The sequence below is a fragment of the Pongo abelii genome, chromosome 3, assembly GCF_028885655.2.
Source record: "Pongo abelii isolate AG06213 chromosome 3, NHGRI_mPonAbe1-v2.0_pri, whole genome shotgun sequence".
NCBI lineage: Eukaryota > Metazoa > Chordata > Mammalia > Primates > Hominidae > Pongo > Pongo abelii.
The window spans coordinates 4446571-4458729 of NC_071988.2; the positions used below are offsets into that span (position 1 = coordinate 4446571).

General features: G+C 49.4%; 1 protein-coding gene across 13 annotated transcripts in view; it reads left to right on the forward strand.

Moving 5' to 3' along the window:
* Positions 1-429: 429 nt before the first annotated feature.
* The window catches only part of ACOX3 (acyl-CoA oxidase 3, pristanoyl), a 61572-nt gene continuing 49842 nt past the window's right edge, over positions 430-12159 (forward strand). For 5 of the 13 annotated variants that reach the window (XM_054553223.2, XM_024245541.3, XM_054553222.2 and 2 more), the window contains exons 1-2: positions 449-623; positions 11906-12063. In XM_054553223.2, coding sequence (XP_054409198.2) covers positions 11920-12063 — 144 coding nt within the window. In that variant the 5' untranslated portion in view covers positions 449-623; positions 11906-11919. 13 annotated transcript variants of the gene reach the window in all.

Here is a 12159-nt window from a genome sequence, read left to right on the forward strand (position 1 = left end):
TCAAACTTCAGCAAGCTCTTGGGCATGCCGGGTCTTGCTATGTTGCCCAGGCTGGTCTCAAACTCCTGGCCTCAAGCGAGCCTCCTGCCTCGGCCTCCGAAAGCGCTGGGATTACAGGCATGAGCCACCACGTAGAGCCTGTTGATTAATTTGAAAATGCCCTGCCCCAGACTGGGGGTCCTGATCCAGTAGCCTTGGAGTGGGCCCCAGAAAGGGCCGCGGTGTGAACTGCATCTCAGAACTATGGCGCTCCGAGAGGGCAGCGACTCGCCAGAGTCGGTCAGCCAGGCCTCGCCAAAAGGCAGAGAAGCCAAGAGTGCCCAGGAGCGCCTGGCGAAGCTTCCTGGCTCCCAGTCCTGCCCGGGTGGCAGCGGCGTCCGCGTTTCCCGGGCGACGAGGGTGGCGCGGCTCGATGACGTCAGGGAGCCCGCGGCTCCAGCCCCGCCCATGGGACGGAGGCCGAGAGGCGTTGCGGGAGAGCAGTGGGGCCAGGCCGGAGACAGCTGCGCTGTGCGGGCAGCTAGTCCTAGTCCTCCGAGTGGGTCGCGGGCCGACAGGCATTCCCTGAGCGCCTGCTACGTGAGTTGGACAGTGCAGAGCAGCGGGGACCAGCGAGCCCGAAGGTGGAGGCTGCCTTAGCCCCAGGGGCGCGACGCGGCGGAGCGGGAGCGGGGACACCGCACGTGCCAGGCCCGGGGGTGTGAGGGCTGTGCGGATTCGCGGGCGGGCGGGGCCGGGGTTACCCAGAGCAGGGGCCGGGAGGGCCGGTGGCCCACGTGCTGGTCCTTCGGAGGACTTTGCACATTGAACTGGGCAGCTGTTCACAAAAGGGAAGTGGTCCACATGGCAGAAAAGACTGGAGGCGGCTGTTGCCAGAATAGTGATCTTGAAGCCCCATTTCCATGCCAGAAACTGCTCCAAGCGTATCATGTGAATGACAGCAGCCTAGACGGTAGACCCTGGGCACTAGGCAGGCGTCACCGTATTTGGATGACAGTAGACCCTGGGCACTAGGCAGGCGTCACTGTATTTGGATGACAGTAGCCCCAGACAGCAGACCCTGGGCACTAGGCAGGCATCACCATATTTGGAATGCAGCAGCCTAGACAGTAGACCCTGGGCACTGGCCAGGTGTCACCGTATTTGGAATGCAGCAGCCCAGACAGTAGACCTTGTCTAGACACTGGGCACTAGCAAGGCATTGTCACTGGCTGGTCTTTGCTCCCAGAGCTCCCAGGGTAGTGGCGGGCCGCTCCCAAGATGGCAGCAAGCCTCTTGCTCTCTGACCTAGTGTTCTTGGCCTCATGGATTCCAAGGAATGGAACCTTGGGCCATGCGGTTAGTGTTATAGCTCTATTAGAAGCTGTGGGTCACGGAAGAGAACTGTGGAACCCAGCGACTAGTGTTCACCTCGATTAGGATGAACCCGGGTACTTAGCTGCGCAGGAACAATGGCGAGCCTCTAGCCCGGGAGCGGCAACGGGTGCCTCGCTGGATCAGAAGCGCAGCGGACACCCTGCTGGATCTGGAGGGGTGGAAGTCAGTCAGGGGTCTGCGACAGCAGCGATCAGCAGTGGTGGACGGCAAGCGAAAGCTCAGCTCAAGCCAGAACAAACGTGGACCAGAACAGTGTGCAGTTACAAGATTTAATAGAGTGACAACAGAGTTCCCATACAATGGGAGGGGACCCAAAGAGGGTTGCCCGATTCGGCTTGAATGCCTGGGTTTATATCCTGATCATTGTCCCTCCCCGTGTGCTCTCAGGCGACAGATGATCTGATTATTTCTTTACCACCTGTTTTTAGCCTCATTGGTATTTTAGGGAGCTCTCTTTACTACCTGATTGGTCTGGGATGAGCTGAGTTACAAGCCCCATGTTTAAAGGTGGGTATGGTCACCTTCCCCAGTTAGGCTTAGGAATTCTTAGTCAGCCTAGGAAATCCAGCTAGTCCTGTCTCTTAGTCCCCTCTCTCAACAGGAAAACCCAAGTGCTATTGGGGAGTTAGAGTTGACCGCTCTAACTGCTTCCTGCTGAATTGGGCGTAGTAGGGGTCGTGCAGTTGAGATTTCCTCGGGAGCGGTGCCTTCGATGTCATCAACATCGGAACATGGGCTAGCAGGCCAGTCCAGGGGTCCACGGTAGATCTTAGTCATGGACTGCATCTGGGGCTCCATTTGAAGAACATTTGTAGTTTTACAGCTTTGATTCTGGAAGAGACAAACTTAACAAGGAGGTTAAAGATACAGGGATTGAAATGTATGGCCCGAAGTGCAGGGGCATATGAGTGTGGATGGTGAAAGTGGGGTTTCCTTTAGAAAAACTCTTGTACAATGGGGCATCAGTATTTCCGGGAAGCCCCATTCTCCATAGAAGCTCTTGGTAAGGGGAGCTACTGGTAGTATAGCGGCATGAAAAGGGTGCAGTGATAGTGAAAGGGGAGTAAGACAACAGTAAAGAGAAAAATATGGGGGGGGGGCCATGGAGATCTACAATTCCAGTTACTTTCCTCATGGTTGTCGCTTGAAGAGCAGGTGCAGATCCTCTAGAGGTTCACAGGAATAGCTAGCGTTGTCTCCTGGATTTTTGGGTTCCTTTGGCAGTATCCAGGGTTTGAAGACTCCACTCCAGACACTTTAACTGCAGTCAGGGTAGATAAAATGACTGGGTAGGGTCCTTCCCAGGATGTGTCTAGGGGTGGGGACTTAGAGGGAAGGGACTTGACTAATACCATGTTACCAGGATGGAATTCCTTTCCCTCCTCTCGGGTACAGGTTCCCTGTAATGTTTTAAGAACTTGTTGATATTTGGCTAAGGAGGTGATGTCTGCAACTAAGTTGGCCGTCTCTCGGTCAAGCGCAAGGTCATTGGTTAGGAAGGGCTGTCCATACAGCATTTCATATGGGCTAAGTCCTGCTTTTTGGGGGGAGTTTCGGATTCTTAATAAGGCTATAGGCAACAGAGCAGGCCATGCGAGGTGGGTTTCCTGGGTTAGCTTTTTCAGATGTTGTTTGAGTGTTTCGTTCATTTTCTCGACCTTCCCTGAGGATTGTGGCCTCCAGGCGCAGTGTAAGTGATATTGTATGCCTAACGTCTGCGATACTCCCTGGGTTACTGCAGCCTTGAAAGTGGGGCCATTGTCACTCTGTAAGTCTCGGGGAAGTCCGAATCTGGGAATTATTTCATGAATTAGTGCCTTTATTACCTCTTCGGCCTTTTCTGTCCTACAAGGAAAGACCTCCTCCCAACCAGTGAAAGTATCTATCCAGACTAGTAGATACTGAAATCCCTGAGATTTGGGCATGTGGGTAAAATCTAGTTGCCAGTCTTCTCCTGGGTAATGGCCTGTTCTTTGTTCTCCTGAAGGAGCTTGGTGATAAGGCAGGGGATTATTTCTTTGCCACACTTCATAGGCCCTGACTATCTGCTTGATAGTTTTGAAAAGGCCTGGTCCAGTTAATAATGATTTGGCTATCTGATAGGTGCTATCAATGCCTAAGTGAAAGGTCTGATGAAGGGTTTTAAGTAATTTCAATTGATTAGCTGCAGGCAAAAGTATTTTTCCTTCTTCGGTGGCTAGCCATCCTGAGGGGAGGAAACTATGTCCTCGTGAGGTTCCGCATTCTATTTCTTCTGAGTACTGGGGCTTGGTTTCCTAGAGGGGATTACCCCATACTAGGGGTCCTTCTATAAGCATTTCTAATGGAGGGTCCCACCTTGCGGCTCTTTTGGCTTCAGTATCTGCTTCGCGGTTCCCTTCTATTTCCCTTTCCTTTCCTTTCTGATGACCCTGGCAGTGCCACCTCTTTAGGTTTCTGAACTGCCAATAATAATCTCCTAATGGCTTCCTGATGTTTGATAGGTGTTCCCTCCAAAGTTAGGAACTCCCTTTCTCTCCATATTGCTGTATGGGCATGGAGGACTAGGTAAGCATTCTTAGAGTCTGTATATATATTTACCCTTTTCCCTTCTCCTAATTCTAGTGCCCGAGTGAGGGCTATTAGTTCTTCCAGCTGAGCGCTAGTTCCTGGACTGAACTATTCCATTATCACTGACCACTGCATACCCCACTTTTCGAAGTCCTTTTTCTACAAAGGAACTTCCGTCAGTATACAAGTTGAGGTCGGGATCAGTCAAGGGAACCTCTAGAAGGTCCCCGCGAGCGGCGTAGGTTTGAGCAATCACCTGTTGACAGTTATGTTTTATCTTTTCTTCATTGTCTGGAAAAAATGTGGCTGGGTTAAGAGTTGCACGAGTGCGCAGTTGCAGCACTGGCCCTTCAAGTAATAGAGCCTGATATTTAAGCAAACGGTTGTCTGACAGCCGTAAGTCTCCTTTAGCAGTGAGTATGCCGTCCACATCATGAGACGTCCAAACAGTAAGATCTCTTCCCTGTATCATTTTAACTGCTTCAGGTACTAAGACTGCTACTGCTGCCATTACCCATAAACAATGAGGCCAACCCTTTGCCACTACATCAGTTTCCTTACTCAGGTATGCCACAGGTTGCAACCTGGTCCCTCAGACCTGTGTGAGTGCTCCTAGAGCTATTCCTGTTTTTTCTGTGACATATAAAGAAAAGTCTTGCCCCTTTGGCAAGCTTAACACTGGGGCTTGGGCTAGGGCCTTCTTTAGGGCCTGGAAGGCCACTTCTGCTCCAGGTGTCCATTCTACTAAATGGATATTGGCTTTCTGAGTTTCCTTAATTAGTGTGTATAATGGCCTGGCTATTTCACTGTACCTGGGAATCCGTATTCGGCAGAAGCCTGTTATGCCAAGGAACCCTCTTAATTGCTTCAGGGTTTTGGGATAAGGATAAGCCAGTATAGGCTGGATGCGTTCCTCACTGAGGACCCTGGTGCCTTTGGATAATTTTAGCCCTAAGTATTTAACTTGCTGTAAGCAGAGCTGAGCCTTTGGTCTTTGTAGCCACAGGTGGCTTTGAGCCTTTGTAGCCACAGGTGGCGATGAAGTGTAAGAGGGCTTTGGTGGCTTGATGGCACAAGGTTTCTGAATGGGCAGCTAAAAGTAAATCATCCGCATACCGAAGGACAAGCGTGCCCAAGTATGAGAACTGGCTCAAGTCTTGGGCTCCATGCCTGGCTAAATAGATGGGGGCTGTCCATGAACCCTCGGGGTAAAACAGTCCAGGTGTGTTGAGACATTAGATTCAAAGGATCTTCAAAGGCAAGCAAGAATTGAGATTCAGGATGTACAGGGATGCAGTAAAAGGCATCCTTAAGGTCCAGGACTGTAAACCACTCTGCTTCCTCTGGTATTTGGGAAAGCAGAGTGTAAGGGTTAGGTATAGCTGGGTATAGAGGGACAACGGCCTCATTGATAATCCTGAGATCTTGCACCAACCTCCACTGTCCGTTGAGTTTCTGTACTCCTAAAATTGGAGTATTGTAGGGGCTATTGCGTGGGCACCCTCAGTCCTGCTGCTGGATCATCTGGTTAGTGGCTTCTGACTGAAAGGACCTTCATCCCCTGGGACAGTGGGCCTTCCAGTGATTGCCCTGACATAAGGGGCATGGACGAGGAGGTGGCTTATTTCTATTCAGACAATCTGTTTTAAAGTGTCCTTGTAGACCTTTAGGTCTGAATAGGAAGTGAGTCTGAATAGGAAGCAAGCCCTATTAGGCATTCGATTTGCCCAGCCTTTCCCTTTTCCAGAGCCTCCAAAGTAAGATGCTCTCCTCCCCCAATTTCTACCCAGCTTACCTCCCCTGCTGCAATACAATCTCCAAGTCTTGGCTCCTTGGCCAGGGCCTTAGAACTGATGACCCAGTACTTTAACAACTGGAGCTATGCCTACTAAAACATAATAGATCAGGATGAAAGCGGATTGAGTAAATTAAAGGGAGGCGCATATTCCTATAGTGGCAAATGGGGGCAAGAAGCAAATGTCTGCTTGCCTGAGGGCCCGTTTGTGCTGTTCGCCTGCTCCTCCTGGTCTCTATTGTAAAAAAAACCGAGGTTGCCAAGTTCAATAGGGTTTCTAAGTTTTGCTCTGGGCCTAAGGTGGACTTTTGAAGTTGTTTTCCTAATGTCTGCGTTACACTGTTTAACTGACAACAAAGTGGTATTGGAGTGTTATAGGGTCACAGAGAAGACCTTCAATTATCAATTATAGGTTTTAAATTTACCCTGGCTTTTAAAGGAATAGAGTACACTGTTTTTTTCTTAACTACTTATATATCTCTCTCTTTGTTTCTCTCTTTGACTTTCTGTCTGTCTCTTTCTCTTTGACTTTCTGCCTTTCTCTCTTCCCCCCTCTCTCTTTCTCTCTCTCTCCTCTCTCTTTCCTTTCTCTCTCTGTTTCTCTTTCCTTCTCTTTCTCTCTCTTGGTAGATGGATTTTGGGAACACAGCAGAAGAATGTTCGCTCGTTGCCCGCATTTGCCTCTATAGGAATAGGCGCCCCCCTTTAATTTACTCAATTCGCTTTCATCCTGATCTATTGTGTTGTTGTAGACATAGTTCCAGTTGTTAAAGTACTGGGTCATCAGTTCTAAGGCCCTGGCCAAGGAGCCAAGGCTTAGAGATTGTATTGCAGTGGGGGAGGTAAGCTGGGTAGAAATTGGGGGAGGAGAGCATCTTACACAACGGGAGAGCAATCCTCCTAGCCATTTACAAACTTGGGGCCCTGGCAAGGGTGGTAGGTCCCACATAACTACCCATGTCGAGAGCTGTATACCTAAATTGGGAGGGACACCAGGGACAAGACTCCCTGGGTTCATACCCTAGGTGCTTAAGGACACAGCGTAGAGCTTCCTTAGATCCCTTTGGAGATACAACTTGCTCTAATACTTGGGAGAGGAAGTGAGTCTGAAGCATTAGTACCTAGGAGGCAGGGATCAGAGGAAGTAGATTCAGAGGTAAGGAGAATTTTGGGGCTACACTTTCAAGAAAGTCATGGTTAGGACCCAGGAGGTATGGGCCAGAAGGAGAAATAGGGGTGCACTCATGGGCAGCTGTTGAGTACAGACTTCTGGCTGCGCCATGATCTCAACCGGCCAATGCCGGGAATTTGGGACGACAGCTTTCTGCCTCTAGTCGGTCCTCAGCTTCCCCAAGAAAATTGTGAAATGGAAGCTGGTTCCAGGCAGACCAATGCTCCCAACCCAAAAGGGTTGGGGTTGTTAGCCTTTTCCCAGGAAGCCTCACACCTGAGTCTTAAGTCCAGTGGCCACGCTAATCATTTTTAACCGGCCGACAGATGCCCAGTATTTTCCTCCAATTCTAAGGAAGGATAGGACAGAATAGCAAGCGAAAGTGGTTCAATATTACTCACCGCTTTGGAGAATCCCCATACGAGCCCAGCAAATGTTACTGGTGAGTCTTTGCTCCCAGAGCTCCCAAGATGGTGGTGGGCCGCTTCCAAAATGGTAGCAAGCCTCTTGCTCTCTGACCTGGGGTTCTTGGCCTCACGGATTCCAAGGAATGGAACCTTGGGCCATGCGGTGAGTGTTATAGCTCTATTAGAAGCCGTGGGTCACGGAAGAGAACTGTGGAACCCAGGGACTAGTGTTCAGCTCAATTAGGACGAACCCAGGCACTTAGCTGCACAGGAACAATGGTGAACCTCTAGCCCGATTGGGAGCAGCAATGGGTGCCTCGCTGGATCAGAAGCTCAGTGGACACCCTGCTGTATCCAGAGGGGTGGAAGTCAGTGGCAGGTCTGCAATGGTGATGATCAGCAGTGATGGACAGCAAGTGATAGCTCAGCTCAAGCTGGAACAAACATGGACCAGAAGAGTGTGCAGTTGCAAGATTTAATAGAGTGAAAACAGAGCTCCCATACAACAAGGGGGGGGACCCAAAGGGGGTTGCCCGATCTGGCTCTAATGCCTGGGTTTATATCCTGATCATTGTCCCTCCCCCTGTGCTCTCAGGCGATACGTGATTTGATTATTTCTTTACCTCCTGTTTTTAGCCTTATTGGTATTTTAGTGAGCTCTCTTTACTACCTGATTGGTCTGGTGTGAGCTGAGTTACAAGCCCCGTGTTTAAAGGTGGGTGTGGTCACCTTCCCCAGCTAGGCTTAGCAATTCTTAGTTGGCCTTGGAAATCCAGCTAGTCCTGTTTCTCAGCATCACTGTGTTGTCACCCCCAAGGTGCACAGACCTTAGGAAGGTTGCCCAGCTAGGAAGCTGTAACGTTGAGATTTGAACCCAGACAGTCTGGCTTCACAATCCTTATCTCTAACAGTTGTACCATAATGCGGTAAGGTTGGTGACTTTGAGTGGCATGGGCCCATAGGTACTTGTTAGGATCTGGGGATTTGGATCCAGCTGTGCTTGATAATAGTTGTAAGACCATGGTCAGTGTCTCTAAGAAGCTCGAGTTTCCTCACCTGGGAAAGGAGACTACTGATAGTACTTGGGCTTGGTGGGCACAGTTGAGGTCTGTGTAGCTGCTTAACACAGTCACCTGCACACAACACCAGCTCAGTAATTGGAGGTTGTTATGAGGGTTTTATCAGGCTGGAGAGAAATGAGAAGATTCCGTAAGGTGTTAGAGATGCACTGCGGACTTGGTAATGTACTGAGGTTATGGCGCATGGAGAGGGGAATTCCAACATGTTACTGGGGTTTGTAATTCCAGTAATCCTTGGGTGACTGGCAGTGTGGAACAGGGGTGCAGGAGGCGAGGCTGGGTCAGGGCTGAGAGGCTGAATTCAGTGTGAACACTCAGTATGGGGTTCTCCAGAACATGAGAGGTGGGGAATTGCCATTGACTGCCAAATGAGCTCATGAGTCTGGAGGTGTGAATTGGGGAGCCTTGCACACATTGAGGACGTGATGTTTTCAGTTGTCTTGCGTACATACCTCAGAGTGGAATTCCTGAGTCATGGTCACTCCATGTTTGATCACTTGTGGAACTGCCACACTGTTCTCCAGAATGGCTGGGTCACTTTACATTTTCACTGGAAGGGCGTGAGAGTCTGATTTCTCCACATCCTCTCAATACTTGTGATTATTTATCTGTTTCTTTTTTCTTTTTTTTGAGACAGAGTTTCACTCTGTCACCCAGGCTGGAGTGCAGTGGCATAATCTAGGCTACTGCAATCTCCGCCTCCCGGGTTTAAGTAATTCTCTCCCTAAGCCTCCCAAGTAGCTGGGACTATAGGCGCCTGCCACCATGCCTGGGTAATTTTTTTGTATTTTTAGTAAAGATGGGGTTTCACCATGTTGGCCAGGCTGGTCTTGAATTCCTGACCTCATGATCCACCCATCTCGGCCTCCCAAAGTGCTGGGATTACAGGCATGAGCCACTGCGCCTGGCCTATTTATCTGTTTCTTTAAGAGATAAGGTCTTGCTGTATGACCCAGGCTGGTCTCAAACTCCTGGGCTCAAGCTGTCCTCCTGCCTTAGCCTCCCCAGAGTAGCTGGGACCACAGGCATGTGCCACTATAGCCAGCATTTAGTATCTTTTTGCTCATTGCCATCCTAGTGGATGTGAAGTGGTCTCTCACTGGGTTTTTGGTTTGCATTTTCCTGATGACTAATGATGTTGACCACACTTTTCTGTGTTTTTGTTTTTGTTGTTGTTGTTTGTTTTGTTTTCTTTGAGATGGAGTTTCACTCTTGTTGCCCAGGCTAGAGTGCAATGGCACAATCTCAGCTCACTGCAGCCTCTGCCTCCCGGTTCAAGCGATTCTCCTGCCTCAGCCTCCTGAGCATCTGGGATTACAAGCACGCGCCACCACGCCCAGCTAATTTTTGTATTTTCAGTAGAGATGGGGTTTCACCATGTTGGCCAGGCTGGTCTCAAACTCCTGACCTCAGGTGATCCGCCCGTCTTGGCCTCCCAAAGTGTTGGGATTACAGGTGTGAGTGTGCCTGGCCTTTTGTGTATTTTTTGGCCATTTGTCTGTCTTTGGAGAAATGTCTATTTGAACCCTTTGCCCATTTTTTAATTGGTTATTTGTCTTTTTATTATTGAGTCTTAAGATTCTTTTTTTTTTTTTTTTTTTTGAGATGGAGTCTCGCTCTGTCACCCAGGCTGGAATGCAGTGGTGCAATCTTGGTTCACTGCGACATCTGTCTCCCAGGTTCAAGCGATTCTCCTGCCTCAGCCTCCCGAGTAGCTGGGATTACAGCCATGTGCCACCATGCCTGGGACATATAATCTTTTTTATATGTTTCTGGATTCAGTTTACAAAATTTCATTCAGGATTTTTGCATCTGTATCACAAGAGTTGTTTATCTCTAGTTTTCTTGTGATGTCTTTGTCTGGTTTTGGTGTCAAAGTAATACTAGCCTCATAGAATGAGTTAGGAAGTATTATCTTCTCTTCTGTTTTTGGGAAGAGCTTGAATAATTGATCTTCTTCTTTAAATGTTTGGCAGAATTCACAATGGAAACCCTGGTTTTTCTTCGTGGACAGTTTATTGATTGCTAATTCAATCTCTTCAGTCATTGTAGATCTGTTCAGATTTTCAGTTTTTCATAAGGCAGTTTTGTTAGCTGTGTCTTCCTAGGAATATGACCACTTCATGTCATTTGTTGGCATACTGTGGTTCACAATATTCCCTTACATTCCTTTTCATTTCTTTAGGGTCAGTGGTGATGTCCTGTCTTTGATTCCTGATGACGAATTTGTGTTTTCTCCTTTTTATTTGGCCAGTCTAGCTGAAAGTTTGCCAATTGTGTCAGTCTTTGCAACGAACCAACTTGATCGTTTATTGATTTTTCTCTATTTTTCTGTTCTCTATTCCATTCACAGTTGGTGTATCTTTTATTATTTTCTTCCTTCTGTTTTAAGAAGGAAGGAAATAATTTAAGTTTACTTTGTGTTTCTTTTCCAGTGTCTTAAGGTGGTACTTGAAAGGCATGACTCTGAGGTTAGACATTGCTGGGCTTGGAGCCCTTCTCCCCACTTCTCAGTGGAGGGGGTTTGGGAAACACAGCCTCTCTGAGCTTCCGTTTCTCCGTCTTTCGGGGGAGCAGTAGTACTTGGCTCACAGCTGTTGGGAGGGCGAAATAAGATAAGACTATAGAAGGCAAGATTCCTGCCGCCGCCCACCAGCAGGTGCTCAGATCTGCGGCTCCCACTTCCCTGCACAGAGGGGAGTCAGCATCCTGAGCGGCCAGACTCAGGCTCCAGCACCGCAGGCTGTTTCAGCTCAAAGGACTCAAAAGTTCCTGTTTCCTCTAGGCCTTAAAGAGTGAAGGTGGGGGGCCCACGCCCAGGACTGAGACAGACTTGGGTTAACCAGCCATTCCCTTCAATGCCTTCATCAGCCAAGCCACTTGGAAAAGGACCCAGTCTATCCAGAAAATTCCAGAATGGTTATTTGGTCAAGAGAGCTGAGTTTTGGGAGGCCTGCTGTGTTAGCGGGAAGCCAGGTGTCTATATGTCAAGAAGCCGGTGCAGAAGCCTGTGATCAGAGGTTCTGTGCTGGAGGCCCTGTGTCCAGGTGGACCGGCGGTGGGTGGGGACGTGAGGTACCATTGTGTGTGGCCAGAGTGGACCGGCTGGCACTGGCTGGATTCCAGAGGGAATGCTTCCTGACCCTGAGTTTAGTGAGCCTTGGGGATGGGTCTGGATGTCCGGGGTGCTCCCAAGAGGGCAGGGTGCTCTCAGGCAAGGCTGTGCGACAGAAAACAAGATCTCCAACGAACCCTCTGCACTGTGTGCCTGGTGACCCCCAGGCTGTGCCTGGCTGTCTTCTGTGTCCTTGGCATCTGTGTTCAGGAGTGGACGAGGGAATTCTTCTCGCCTTTTCTTTTGGGAAAATGATGCTAGCCATTCACAGAGTGATTCTCTTTTGCCATCCTTTTGGACTTCGAGTTTGATTTTCTCTGATTTGTAAGGTGTTGCGGGCTCTCCTGTTGGTGGGAGTGGTTTGAACCCATAGATGGGAGAGCATGGATTCAGGTTGCATGTTTTGTGCAGGCTCTCATCACGCGATGGCATCCACTGTGGAAGGAGGCGACACAGCTCTGCTCCCAGAATTCCCCAGGGGGCCCCTCGACGCCTACCGAGCAAGAGCGTCCTTCAGCTGGAAGGAGCTGGCGCTGTTCACGGAAGGGGAGGACATGCTCCGCTTTAAGGTGAGGTGTGTGGTTGCGCGCAGCTTGTCTTTTTTTCCCAGTGGGATCTTGGTTCATTAGCAGAATGGGATTTCTGGCTCTTACAGCTCCTCTTCT